The 15,432-nt window shown below is 39.2% G+C and overlaps 1 protein-coding gene across 8 annotated transcripts in view; it reads right to left on the reverse strand.

Moving 5' to 3' along the window:
• lpp (LIM domain containing preferred translocation partner in lipoma) overlaps positions 1-15,432 on the reverse strand; it is a 244,430-nt gene that overhangs the window by 52,895 nt on the left and 176,103 nt on the right. For all 8 annotated transcript variants that reach the window (XM_083569446.1, XM_083569448.1, XM_083569443.1 and 5 more), the window contains one exon: positions 1,715-2,281. In XM_083569446.1, coding sequence (XP_083425572.1) covers positions 1,715-2,281 — 567 coding nt within the window. The remainder of the gene's footprint in view (positions 1-1,714; positions 2,282-15,432) is intronic.

A 15,432-nucleotide genomic window follows, 5' to 3' on the forward strand; every position in this document is an offset into this window, starting at 1 on the left:
TACTTCTCTTTAGTTGAACAAATATTACCTCCAATACTAACTGATCAATAAATGTGCAGATTAAAATGGTCATGTACTCATTATGCTTACTGTAGACACAGAAACATTTCCAAATATCCATTGTGTCCGCAAAACAAAACCTTTATGCTAAAGATTTCTAGGCCATATGTGGTTGACTTTCTTAGTATAAAAAAGTCGTTCAAATGTTCAATAGTTTTAGTTGTGCCACACTGCTGCCTTGCCTTTTTATTCTCTCATTCGTTTTCATCTACAAAATAATAAATGTGATCACCCCATGTACACAATAACTTATACTATATTTTTTATTTGTCCAAAATCAAACCCAAAATCTAGACCTGTCTTTTATTTTATAAGTCGCACTGGGAGCAAAGCTGTAATCTACAGGCAAGATGCACTTTTTTGTTTTCAATACTATTAATTAGCTTTCTTAATACACAACAATGTGGCATTTAATTTGGATTTAATAAAAACACAGTCCTTGATGAGATGCTCCCCTATGGCTGGACTGCAAATGTTTGTACCAAGTTGAGCATAAAATCCTTGAATTAAAGGAGACTCAGGGGGCTGTTCAGAACCACACACAGTCGTGAGAGTATGTGTGTATGGATACTAGTATATGTGTCTCTATGGAGTCAATGGAAGATTTGGTCGATTTCATGCAGTTATCTGGCCTCTGTTTATTTCTGATGTTAAATTACTACTTTGAAGAGTGTTCATGCAAGCTGTATGAAAAATGTTATTCCTCATGGTGATTCATCACAAACCTGGTGATGTTGTGAACCACAAAAACAAAATTGAGAAATTGAAAAAAAAAAGATTATTTAGTCATAATCATGCTCTAGACATTTAAATCCAATAAAAATAAAAATGATTAATTTAAGTACAGTAGCTGCCAGATACCATCCAATCTCAGATCATCATATTTCAAACTGAGACAGATTGCTGTCCTGACAGGATTTTAAAAAAAAATATAAAATACTGAACAAGATATTCTTGGAAAGATTTGAAAACAATATAGCAATGATAGCACTGGGAAAAGAACATTATTTCCCAAAATATATACCATCCAGTGTGGTGCAATGAGACTTATATAATTACTGTATTGTTTTCCACCTCCAAAACTGATCCTGGTAGGTGTATTCTAATTACCATCAGGTGTAAATGGCTCAGGGCCTTCCACACATATCATGGCCTTCCACACATATTAGTAAAATTACTGGAAACTGTGAATTTTTCAAGACCCTGACCAATCTCATCAAACATGAAGTGACTATTCAAGTAGATCATAGGGGTGACATTTTTTTTTGTGTTGTAACCAAGAACAGTGCTTTATTACCTGTAGGATTTCTTTGAGACCCTCTTTTCTTGAATCTTGAGGTAAAGAAACTCTCTGTGTGCAAAAGGGGAGTTTTTAGGTCCCTACTTCTCTATAATATTGTGTATTGGCTGATTAGCCTTTTTGTTTTATTTTCCTATTTTCGCTTATCATGAAGCTCTTGTTAAGAAAATTAATAAATTGCAAAATGTGGATCAGTGCATCAAAGAAACATCAATGGGTAATGGCAATATGTCTTTCTTTGCTATAAATAACGCATTACATGACCTTAATAGAGTGAAAACAATACATTTGCTTTTTTCAACTGGGTTTGTCATTTGTCTACTACTAGGAATGATGTGATTAAATCATTCCTACCTTTTGAGCCCCCATTACTCCTGCTCCATAAGGTGCCATGCTGGCAGGAGGGTCGGTGATATAGGTCTTCTTTGGGGCAGGAGGCTGGTAGCTCTGATTCTGTGGTAGTGCAGAGTGATGGCTTGGCTCAGCTCTCCAGGTGTTCTGGCCTCCAAGACCTGGTGGTCCCCCATAGTGTTGCTCATGGTACCCTCCAGCTGAAGTAAAAGTAGGCTGTGGAGGCCCATAGGCAAAGTCAGGGGCTCGAGGCTGAGAAGGTGTGTATTGCCCCTGTGCGTATGTGGCTCGGGCAGGCTGCTGATGCTGCTGTTGAGGGCCAGGCTGAGCTGCTCGAGCCTGCACACTGAATGTGGGCTGACTGGGAGTAGAGGCTGTGCTGTAGGAAGCAGGAACTGGCTGCTGAGGTCTGGTCGAAGGAGTTGGAGAGGAGGCTGGAGCAGCAGATGGAGGAGCCTGAGTCTTGGGAGTAGATTTTTTGGTGGCAGTCAGAGGTGGCTGGTTGGGGATTACCATGCGTTTATATCCTGTAACAGGAGTGCTAGGGCTCGCTGGTAGGGTGGCAGAATTCTGTGTAAGGTAAAAAATGAGATAAGATCTTAATTAAGCTTTAAACAGCTCACAGTAAACATATCAATTAACATACACTATAAGGTCAACATGTGTGAAAACATGAACATCACATTTATATATTGGTCTTAACCTCTTAACTCAGGATCTAGCCAGAAATCCTAGAGTCTATTATATAGACTACCCTGTCTGAAATTTTAATATTTCACTCAGATGTGTCTGTAAAATACAAAAGAAAATGCATCAAACAACTAAAATTGTACTGTGATTGAACTCCACTTTAACCGTTGGCTGGCCATTTGTGAAAAAGAGCAATATTGTGTAAGTACTAATACATTTACCACTATAAGGTATGTGAAATGAAGTTCACATTTTAAAAAAAAACCTGTTGACTGAGCGTCTTTAAACCAATAGATTTTTACAAACTGGACAGAAATTAAATTGGAAATACCCATCAGTCACCACATTGTTCCACTTTCCTGATAAGCATTTTCCATGGATTCCATTGATATTTTATTTATTTATTTATTTATTTTTATAAAATTTCATCCTGGGTTAAATCTCATGACCTTAGGGTGAGCACTTAGCGTCTTAACATCTATAAAACCCCTGCAAGCTGTAGATCAGACATTCTTGTATGTGCCAGTGCACAACAAGAAGAGCAGCACCAACAATCCTCGAGAACATCAGGCAGCTCTCATACACAACTCAACCATGATATGATTTATTCAGCCTGAGGCTTACAGTGCAAGTAATTATCCAGCCAGTCCAGCAGCTATCCATCTCTGGGACAAGTGCATCAGCCATCAGCCTGGCCTGCCTGGGGAACATCCAATCATAAAGTACAGCTAATAAAACACGAGGCAGAAGGCCAGGGCTGTTTTGGTGGAGGAAGAAAGAGTAGTGATGGGCGGTCTGACACTTGTGCTGACGTTAGCTGCCTGCATAGGATAGCGGACTAAATCAGAGAGATTTGTGCACTTGGACTTCCTCAGCAGTAGACTGAGCTGATTCAGAGAGAGTGCTGCAGTTCAGCCGAATTAATAAAAACAGTTCTTCCTTCATGCTTCCGGGCAGGATAATAACAATTTGCCATTTTGGCAGTAGTCATAGACAAGACAAATGGCAATGACGCTCAGTGACAGGATTTTTATAAGAGAAGGGTTTGATGCATTGTTTCAAGGTGTGACAAGGTTTAAGTTCTATTTTTGTTCATTTTTAGCATCTGTCTGAGTCGTTACATCTATAGATGCAACTAACCGGTTAAATGAAGACTGCCGGGACTGAGCTCTAATTTTATGATGAAACACAGTGTAATACATCCTGTGATAGTATCGTAGCCTTGAGCACTTTTTCACGTTTTATTTGAGGACATCTATGAAGAAAATGTGCTTGTTAATATGTTTTTTTATCATTTAGTCAAACTCTCCATTCCCATAATCAGCATAATCAGTTTGGTTATGCAGGAAGAAGCAATGTTGCATCATTCCTGCTAGATGGTTGGCATGCTAAATGTTATTTGCCTAGCAAAGTGGGTTAGGTGCATCTGAGCAGTTTCCGATGGAAAAGATTTCACACAAAACCATTGTTTTGTGGCTGCAAACAAGTTCAGCCCAAAGACCTGAAATTATATAACATGACAAGAGCACAATGACAAAATAAACTCTAGCACTGCACTGTAGCGCTTTTCTGTTGGTGCGTTGCTAATTTAGCACTCTGGCACAAACTTAGCAGTGAGCTATCTGAAGGCTGAATCTGTTCAGACCCCATATATATCCAATATTCAGAATAGAAAATCAAAGTCTAATCGGAGCACCGTTCTAGTGTCAAACGCTCTAATGACCTACAAACTGACTGTCATTAACCTACGCTATTCTTTTTAGGTTACTGCCTACAGACACAGAAAAAAGAAATCAATTACTGTCTTTATCTCTTGATGAGTATAAAGCCATAGGCTGCATAAATGAAAAAGACACCTCTGTGACCTGTTATGACTGTTTGCAGTGTTGCAGGGCAAAGTTTCAAAACTTAGTGTAAACCCCATGGTTTCAGTCATCTCTCTTGCGGTTCAAATTAACCATTCAAATGAGGACCAGTGTTTATTTCCGTCTGTTTCCCATAAGGGGCAGACATTGCCTCAGCATTAGCTTAGAAACATCATTTTAAGTGGTTTTGACTGTACAGTTAAATGAGAGGGCTGTTATATGTACTATCAGACGTACTGAGCCTCTTGTTTTTTTATCTTGTTGATGCATTTCTATATTAAGCATTTTTAATACAAGAATAGTTAAACAAACTACATAAACATAATATAAACTGTACAAGCTATTAAATCAAATATAATATAGTATAACTACTGAGGATGTTACAGCAAAAAACAATTATTGGCTTGCATAAGTATTGACCCCCCACTCCATTTTCGATATTACAATCTATAACTTAAGTGCCATTTATTGGCATTACTGTACTTTCATGAGTATACAAAAAAAGTCCATGATGTTGATTAGTTAAATTAATGTACAGTACCTTTTTAACATGTATACGTATTTAACACCCTTTAAATGCATCAGATTCACATGGATTACAAATAGCACATGGATATTTGCATAAAGCAGTATTTTTATTGCAAACCAGTAAGCCATTAAACAGTAAAAATTAATATTCATTATCTCTCAGCAAATCTTTATTTAACCCTCACAGACAAGTACTTACTAGCGCTACTTTTTGCATCAATAACAGCCTATTGGTTTACAGTTTATTGGCTGTTGTACATTTATTTCCTTTTTTTTTTTTTTTTTTTTTTTATAATTCGCTGACTAAAAATTCATTTTGTATTTAAAATTTAGTTGTAAAATAAACATTTAGTTTGCAAGAAAAAACAATGAGTTCAGGCCCAATCTGTCTTTATTCATGTGTTATTCAGACAATCTGAAATTCCACAGAATACTTTTGCAAGCCACCAAGTGTTATGTGATTTCAATAGAAATATGCCGGCTCCTGAAGTTTATTACAGAGACAAAGTTCTGGAAAAGTACCAATCAGGGTTATTCTATATAAAAAAAAACTTTAAACATCATTAAATAACCATTTCATTACTATTAATATTGGAATGGAGAGAACGCCGGCACAGTAGTGACTTTGCCTGGAGGAAGCCGTTCACCAGAAGTCAGTGACTGGGTAAGGAAAGCATTAGTCAGACACACAGAGAAGTTTGAGAAGTCAGAGAAGTCCATTTCAGTTCTAGGTTGTAAAAGCACAAAAACGTTAAAGCAGTTCAAGGGAAGGTGAATACTTCCTCAAGCCTCCGTGTTTAATAAAACACAGTATATATGTGTATCCACTAAAGTTCTGGCCTTAAATACACAACAGTATTTTCACATTTCCTAATAATACAAATGTACCTGGCCCTTACTATTGCATTACTGAAACAGTGTGTTTTTATTTTTTTTTTACAGCTGTCAAGATTCTGTCTTTACACAAGCAACCAAAGCTTAATTTATGTAAGATTTACTTGTGTACTCCATCAGGTACAGTTTACACATCCTCTCTAGCTACACAATATTTTACGGTAATAATGAGGACCAAATTGTTCAATAAAAACGATTGTCTTTACATATTTAAAAGGAACCTAATTACTCTTTACTATACTTGTGTATCTGAAACTGAAAGAGTGATACAAAAAGTCTCTAAACGATTACATGGTTTAATATTACTTCTATTTAACTAATTAGCTCAGAAGAAATATCTGCCTGTATGTATTAAAAAAGTCTGAACATGCCCTTCGGGAGCTGAAATGATTCAATTTAAAGGTTCCATGCTTTTTTTTTTTTTTTTTTTTTAAATACCCCAGATTTTTTATCTATAAATGCTAACACTGAGAAATGCAAATAGAGCCCTGAAATAATTATAGTGTCACGGCAGATTTTACACTCGCTAGATGTGAAGGAAGAGAATCAGTTTTATTCAGTAATGATACCACAGGTACGATATGATGAGAATAAAGCAGCAAAAGATTTTTTTACATATTATCAAATATTATAATTAATATAAATAGTGTAGCACAGTCATTTATATGATTTTGAAAATCTTTGCTTAGAAACTAATTGCTGATTTCCACTTTGTAAAAAAGTCCAATAAACTTCCTGTATTTAGTTTCTTCAAAATATTTTAAATAAAAAAGGAAGCAGATGTCAGAGTATGTAACGACATCTGGTTAAACTGTATTTATGAAATAAATGGAATCCTTATACAGCTATGAATTTTGATTTATCATCAGGTTATTCTAAAAAACGTATAAACTGTGCCCAAAGCTGTGCCATTGACTAATAAAAGAGTACTCCATATTTCACCTAAAACAACCCAATAACATTACTGCCATGCAAAATATGGTCCAAAATCCAAAGCTATATCTGTGATTTCTTTTCTTTTTTGTTTCAAACTAAGAAGTCGCAAACCTTTGGACCCAGCACAGTGATGATCTTTTTTGGTATTTTTCCACCACAGGCTGGATGCTGAGTTTCATAGACATTTATCAGAAACCTTCTGACGGCTTTTGAAGGATTTCAATGGAAAAAAAATTCATTTGCATGTTTTGGACCTAGAACCTTAAATCTCTGGAATAAATCTGTGTCAGGATGCAATCAAAGGAGCTGTGGATCCATTGAAATACACTAAGCTTGAAGATTTTCTGTCCAATGTGCTATGTTTCATTATATTATCCACTGAACATGTTCAGGTCTGTGGGGTTTTAGTGAGCAGGACGTGTAATGGTACCAAGCTGATACAACACAAGCTTTCAGATAAAAACAAGATTCTGCAGATATACAATATATGTTTTATGTTATCGAATTGATAGACTATTGTTCCGACCAGTAAGGACAAATTCATAAGTAACCTGCCTGATCTGTCTCAACATCTTACATGTTAAGATGTTGAGACATAAATGCTAATGATCTTAATGAAATAGCTAACAACATAGGCACACTCCTCACTAGCACATTATACACCATTGCCCCATTCGATTAAAAGATTTTCGAGAAAAAACACCTGCACCAAATTATTTGCCTCGATGCTTCGTTTAGTAAATTTAACTACACATGGAGCACTGTGTTTTCCTGCGACGCGGGGGATAGCTGGTGGTTACCGACGCAACACTTGGCAAACTCTAGAGTGCTCTGGACAGGTAACACAGACAATGCTGCAGAATAAAAAAAAATGGAGGAACGCGGAGAAAATAGTGTGGAGAAGATTCATATGGAAGCCTGTTTCTACCACACATTTTTTTTTCTCGCTCTTTTTGACAATCGGGCAGAGTCAACCCCTTTGTAGTGCTAGAAAGCTTTACACATTAAAAATTAAATGGGCTACAATCAATAGTATCACACGGTTTCAAACTAAGCCTCCAATCCTGGAGAGAACTTTGCCTAGCATTCAGCTTTGGAGGAGATGGACACCAACAACTTCAAACTACAGGCCGACAACTTGGTTCTTGGTGGACCAGAAATGTTAAATGTTTACGAGCAATAAAGTCAGAATTGCGAGGAAAAACAGTCAGAATTAGGCAAAATAAATGTTTATGTGGTGGAAACTGGCTTTCATAGGATTGAGGCCAAAGAAAATAAGGTTTTGGATCATTTCAAACTAAAACAAAGAAAACATCGTACAGTGCGTTTATTTATTAATTAATTTTTAGCGTAATCTGACATGTTTATTTATAATTTTTTTATTTAGATATTTATATTTGCATTTCGATGTAATATGACAAATGCAATAAATGGGTTTCGTTTTCACAGATATTCTTGTATTTAATTTTAGCGATAAAATGTAAGTTTTTCTAAAAAGGAAACAAATCACTTATTTAAGAGACCTGTCATATTTAGTATTGCTCTTTAATAAAGAAAACGTGTGTCTTATCCAGTAACTCGATTAATCCTTGGAATAATCTGTAGAATACTCGATTACTAAAATAATAGATAGCTACAGCCCAAGATCCCACTCCAACTAAAATACTGAAAGAAGTGTACAGATGGCGTGACTCTTCTCAATATTATTAACTCCTCACTATCTTTGGGTCACGTCCATAAATCCCTCAAGTTGACAGTTATTAAGCCCCCTTATTAAGAAACATAATTTAGATCCAAATGAACTATCAAATTACAGACTTATTTCAAATCTTCTATTTTTGTGTTTAAAGATTGTGTCTGTCCAGTTATGCTCCTTCTTACAAAAAAACAATATTAAGAGTTCAGTCTTTCTTTAGGCTAACCCAGCCATTAGGGGGGCACAAGCCAGTGTACTCTTAGTGCCGGTCCCAAGCCCGGGTAAATGGGGAGGGTTGCGTTAGGAAGGGCATCCAGCGTAAAACATGTGCCAAATCAAATATGCGGATCACAAATGAGAATTTCATACCGGATCGGTCGAGGCCCGGGTTAACAACGACCGCCACAGGTATCGTTAGCCGACAGGGTACCGGTGGAAATTGGGCTACTGTTGGCCGAAGGAGGAGAAGGAGAGGAGGAAGGCGTCTACAGAGACGGCAGAAAAAGGAGCAGTGTAGGAGAGTAGAGGTTCGGGTTGGTACTTTAAATGTTGGAACTATGACGGGTAAAGGGAGAGAGATAGCTGATATGATGGAGAGGAGAAAGGTAGATGTGTTGTGTGTTCAGGAGACCAAGTGGAAAGGGAGTAAGGCCAGGAACATTGGAGGTGGGTTTAAACTGTTTTATCATGGTGTGGATGGGAAGAGAAATGGTGTAGGGGTGATTCTGAAGGAAGCGTACAGTAAGAGTGTAGTGGAGGTGAAGAGAGTTTCTGATAGGGTGATGATCGTGAAGGTGGAAGTTGAAGGGATGATGATAAATGTCATCAGTGCCTATGCTCCACAAGTTGGCTGTGAGATGGAGGAGAAAGAAAGATTCTGGAGTGAATTAGATGAAGTGGTAGATGGTGTACCTAGGAAAGAACGATTGGTGATTGGGGCAGACTTTAATGGGCATGTAGGTGAAGGGAACAGAGGTGATGAGGAGGTGATGGGTAGGTATGGTTTTAAGGAGAGGAATGTGGAAGGGCAGATGGTGGTAGATTTTGCTAAAAGGATGGAAATGGCAGTGGTGAACACGTATTTTAAGAAGAAGGAGGATCATAGGGTGACGTATAAGAGTGGAGGAAGGTGCACACAGGTGGATTATCTTCTGTGTAGGAGATGCAACCTGAAGGAGATTGGAGACTGTAAGGTGTTGGCGGGGGACAGTGTAGCTAGACAGCATCGGATGGTGGTCTGTAGGATGGTTTTGGAGGCGAAGAAGAAGAGGAGGAAAGTAAGGTTTGAAAGAAGAATAAGATGGTGGAAACTGAAGGAGGAAGAGTGTAGTGTGAGGTTCAGGGAAGAGGTCAGACAGGGGCTTGGTGGTGGTGAAGAGGTGCCGGATGATTGGGCAACTACTGCAGGAGTGATGAGGGAGGCAGCTAGAAAAGTACTTGGTGTGACATCTGGAAATAGAAAGCAAGACAAGGAGACGTGGTGGTGGAATGAGGAAGTGCAGGAGAGCATTAGGGGAAAGAGATTGGCAAAACAGAAGTGGGATCGACAGAGTGATGAGAAGAGTAGGCAGGAGTACAAGGAGATGCGGCAGCAGGTTAAAAGGGATGTGGCGAAAGCCAAGGAAAAGGCATATGAGGAACTGTATAAGAGGTTGGACACTAAGGAAGGAGAAAAGGATTTATACCGATTGGCCAAGCAGAGGGACCGAGCTGGGAAGGATGTACTGCAAGTTAGAGCAATAAAGGATGGAGAGGGAAATGTGTTGACTAGTGAGGAGAGTGTGTTGAGAAGATGGAGGGAGTATTTTGAGCAGCTGATGAATGAGGAAAATCAGAGAGAGAGAAGGTTGGAGGATGTGGAGTTGGTGAAGCAGGATGTAGATAGGATTAGTAAGGAGGAAGTGAGAGCAGCGATTAAGAGGATGAAGAATGGAAAGTCGGTTGGACCAGATGACATACCGGTAGAAGCGTGGAGATGTTTAGGAGAGATGGCAGTGGAGTTTTTAACCAGATTGTTTAACAGGATTCTGGAAGGGGAGAGGATGCCTGAGGAATGGAGAAGGAGTGTGCTGGTACCGATCTTTAAGCATAAGGGAGATGTGCAGACCTGCAGTAACTACAGGGGAATTAAGTTGATCAGTCACACCATGAAGTTATGGGAAAGAGTAGTGGAAGCCAGGCTGAGAGAAGAGGTGACCATCTGTGAGCAACAGTATGGTTTCATGCCGAGGAAGAGCACCACAGATGCCTTATTTGCTTTGAGGATGTTGATGGAGAAGTATAGAGAAGGACAGAAGGAGCTGCATTGTGTATTTGTGGATTTAGAGAAAGCGTACGACAGGGTGCCGAGAGAGGAGTTGTGGTATTGTATGAGGAAGTCAGGTGTGTCAGAGAAGTATGTGAGGGTGGTGCAGGACATGTATGAGGACAGTGTGACGGCAGTAAAGTGTGCAGTAGGTACGACAGACTGGTTCAGGGTGAAGGTTGGACTGCATCAAGGATCGGCCCTGAGCCCTTTCCTGTTTGCAGTGGTGATGGACAGGTTGACGGACGAGGTCAGACAGGAGTCTCCCTGGACTATGATGTTTGCAGATGATATTGTGATTTGTGGTGAGAGTAGAGAGCAGGTTGAGAAGAGCCTGGAGAGGTGGAGATATGCGCTGGAGAGAAGGGGAATGAAAGTCAGTAGGAGTAAGACAGAGTACATGTGTGTGAATGAGAGGGAGGGCAGTGGAGTGATGCGGTTGCAGGGAGAAGAGGTGGAGAAGGTGGAGGAGTTCAGGTACCTGGGGTCAACAGTGCAAAGTAATGGAGAGTGTGTTAGGGAAGTAAAGAAAAGAGTGCAGGCAGGGTGGAGTGGGTGGAGAAGAGTGACAGGAGTGATTTGTGATAGAAGAGTATCTGCAAGAATGAAAGGGAAAGTTTATAGGACTGTGGTGAGACCTGCGATGTTGTATGGATTAGAGACAGTGGCATTGAGTAAAAAACAGGAGGTGGAGCTGGAGGTAGCAGAGCTGAAGATGTTGAGGTTTTCGTTGGGAGTGACGAGGATGGACAAGATTAGAAATGAGTTTATTAGAGGGACAGCACATGTAGGATGTTTTGGTGACAAGGTGAGGGAGGCGAGATTGAGATGGTTTGGACATGTGCAGAGAAGGGACATGAATTATATTGGTAGAAAAATGCTGAAGTTGGAGCCACCAGGTAGGAGGAAAAGAGGAAGGCCAAGGAGGAGGTTCATGGATGTGGTGAGGGAAGACATGCAGGTAGTTGGTGTAAAAGAGGCAGATATAGAGGACAGGGTGGTATGGAGACGGATGATCCGCTGTGGCGACCCCTAATGGGAGCAGCCGAAAGAAGAAGAAGAAGAAGAAGTCTTTCTTTAGGCTCCATCATAGCACAGAATCTACACTAGTTAAAATCACGAATTACCTGTTTTTCGCTTCGGACTAAGGCTACATCTCTCTGTTAGTTTCACGAGATCTTAGTGCTGCATTTAATATTAAAGATTATGACTTTCTCCTGGATCGCCATACAGAATTTCATCGGCATTCAGGGACAGGCATTAAGTTGGTTGAAAATCCTACCTGTCTAAATGTTACCACTTTGTAGATTTAAATGAAGAGCTATCCAGGCTAATGCAAGTAAAATATGGGGTGCCACATGGTTCAGTTCTAGGACCCCTGCTTTTCATTATATACATGCTTGCCTTGGGAAATATTATTAGATTAGCTTTCACTGTTCTGCTGATGATACAAAGCTATATATCTCATCAAAAACAGACAAATTGACCAGGTTAACTAAATGTGTTAGAGAATAAAAAGATAAGATGACGCATAACTTTCTATTATTAAATTCTGATATGACAGATTTTGCTCATCAGCCCAGAACACAGAAGCTCCAGCATTTCAACCTGCATTTAAAAGGATGTACTGTAACTACTAGTTCAACAGTAAAAGACCTGGGAGTTATTTTAGACAGCAACTTGTCTTTTGAAAATCATATCACCCATAATACAAAAACAGCCTTCTTCCACCTTAAAAAAACTTTTCCACAGCTAAAAAAACTTTATCTATATCTGATGCAGAGAAGCTCGTCCATGCGTTTATGACCTCCAGACTGGACTATTGTAATGCATTACTAAGTGGTTGTCCTGCATCATTAATAAACAAGCTACAGTTTGTCCAGAATGCAGCAGCCAGAGTTCTCACAAGGTCGAGAAAATATTACCAGATAACCCAATCTTCCCTACACTGGCTACCTGTTAAGTTTCAAATTGACTACAAACTATTGCTACTTACGTACAAAGCGCTAAATCGTTTAGCTCCAATGTATCTATCCAGTCTTCTAACACGCTACAATACGATCAAGTCAAGTCAATTTATTTCTTTAGCACTTTTCACAACAGACATTGTTTTAAAGCAGCTTAACAGAATTTAAAAGTTAAGGTGAACGATGTGTATTTATCCCTGATGAGCAGCCATGGTGACTGTGGCAAGGAAAAAACGCTCCTTGAAATTTTAAAACTCTGGACTTCTAGTAGTTTCTAGAATAGCAAAGTCCACTAATGGTGGTAGATCATTCTTAGATTTTTCTCCTAAACTTTGGAATAGTCTTTCTGACAGTGTTCGGGGCTCAGACACGCTCTCCCAGTTAAAGTGCAGATTAAAGACATATCTTTTTAGCGAGTCCTACACATATCACATATCACATATAATAAACTTGTGCTCCAGTACATCTGATCAAACACACATTATCAACTTGTGCTTGTTATTATCATGAACAGCAGCTATGCTAATTCCTCTCCACTGCTTCTCTTTCCCTACTCATCCTGAGACATCCTGGGTTTGGGCCAGCTCCAGTTGTGTCCCACCTCATGAAGGTTATGGACCTTTAAAGAGTAGATGCCGACCCCGCAAACATCCCGAACCATCTAGTTTTGACATTGCACTTCTATGAACATTTAAAGGCTCTGGCTTCTTCATACCATCTAATGGAGCTTTTCCTTGCCACTGTTGCCCAGACTGCTCATCAGGGATTAATACACACAAATCCCTTATATTAAAATGTTTTGTTCTATAATTCTTAATTTCTGTAAAGCTGCCTTGAGACAATGTTGATTGTGAAAAGCGCAATAGAAATAAACTTGAACTTGATATGATATGATAAAGAAATGTGTTAAGTGTGTCTCCACAGTTTGGTTTTAACCCCAAGTGAACCATCTTCATTAAGTCGACGTGCAATAATGCTCTCGTATAGCTAAATAAATGTTATGCAATGGCTATATTTAAGATCGAGAGCTGTTCCCAACTTCCTTGTTGAACAGTTTGCTTTCTTTCACTATGTCTTGTTTTTTTTCCATCTTCTCTAAATGTCACAAGAAAAACTTTCAGTCTTATTTATATGAAAGTGGGACTTGAAGTCACCAATAACTGCCACCTTCATTTTTCTCTCCAAAACTGATTTTTGCAAACAAGTTGAGTGTGAAATATGCCTGAGACTTAAAAAAAAAAAAAAAAAAGGCTTTTTTGACACATTAGAACAGATTAGGAAAGCCCGTGGAGGGCTCCAGGGCCTGGCTAAATCTGTTCACTTTGCATTTTAAACCTAAGGGGGAATCAGGAGTTGTACTTTTTCAGAGTGAAGGGGAAGCCCCTGAACTCCACAGTGCTTCTTTTCTTCTTTATATGCATCTAGAATATAAGTTATATGCATACTAGTAAAAATAGTGAACTTCCCCCTCCTAACTTCACTGGGTCAGGAACGGTCACACTACGAGTGATTGGATTTTTTGTTTCCGTGCATTCGCAATCCCTCATTATGGTTTTGCTGCTGTGCCGCTGACTAATAAGAAGTGAGACACAATAACTGTCTGAGTGGGTCTGATGCAGTCATGCACTAAAGCCCAACCAGGCATGAAGTAATGGGCCTATCTCCTGGTACACCCATTAAAAGACTCTTCTCTTCAATCTGCAGCTCTGCTTGGTATCAAGCATTTAAAAATAAGCTGAGATAAGGTACATTAAATATGATTTAAGATGTCTGCCTGAAAACGGACCTCCAGCTGTTTTGAACCCTTGCACGTTTGCAGATAAAGTGCATTTCACGGCTGCGGAGAAATCCTTTGCTTTGAATTTTTTTTTTTAACTTCCTTTTCTTTTTCTCAAATCAAATGCTGTCCCCAGTGAAATAACTTAAGTAACAGGGCATCTTTGTTTAGCAAAAGTATTAACGTATCTTCAATTAAATAACACTTAATATTTAGTTGCATATGTAGAAACCTACTGACATCACCAATGTGTTGCAAGGTTGCAAAAGTACCACAGCTTCTTTCAGTTCTTGTTGTTTTTTTGGGGGTTCTCCCTTTGGTCTGTGAGATGCATGGTGAGATATGATGACTGATTTGGCCAGTCTAAAACCTTCCATTTCTTTCCACCTGATGATGTCTTTTGTTGTAATGGCAGTGTGTTATGTTTCAATGTCTTGCCTTAACGATGAAGTTCCTCCTAATTAGATTAGACACATTTCTTCCATTCACATGCTTTTTTGGTCACACTGTCTTCATGTGGCTCTTCCAGCCATTCAATCACAGTTGAGATACATCTAAATCGAGATAAACTGAATAACCTGTCTGAATCACACTTGACTCCTTTGCATTCATCTCACAGGTTCCTGTTCTCCACTCTTAACCTGATTTGCCTGAGTGCCTAGAAAAAATACGAGCAAATGAAACGGCACGCCAAAAGCCGAGGCCCATCTACGAGGTAAAACACAGAGTGGGGATGAAATTGAGGGTTTGGCATTAAGGACACTTTGATGTGCTCATCCGGAGAATGGTGGTTAGATCTGAATCTGTCGTCATTTTCTCTCTCAAATAATGGGCCTCCTTTGAATCGGATAAGCAAAGCCGTGGCGTCACGGTGAGGCTGTAATTGTGACTGAAACACATATGGCTGCAATCATGACACTGTCCATCAAAGCCATTCTTTTCCTCAAAGACTTTCATAAAGATGATTGGAGTGGGAGTTGTTTTCTTTTCTACCTCTATAGTAAAGTTCCGTCTAGAATGCTTTCATGTCCTCTCTCTCCCTCTCTTTCACGCTGTCTCTCTC

The sequence above is a fragment of the Silurus aristotelis genome (assembly GCF_946808225.1).
Source record: "Silurus aristotelis genome assembly, chromosome: 2".
Lineage (NCBI taxonomy): Eukaryota > Metazoa > Chordata > Actinopteri > Siluriformes > Siluridae > Silurus > Silurus aristotelis.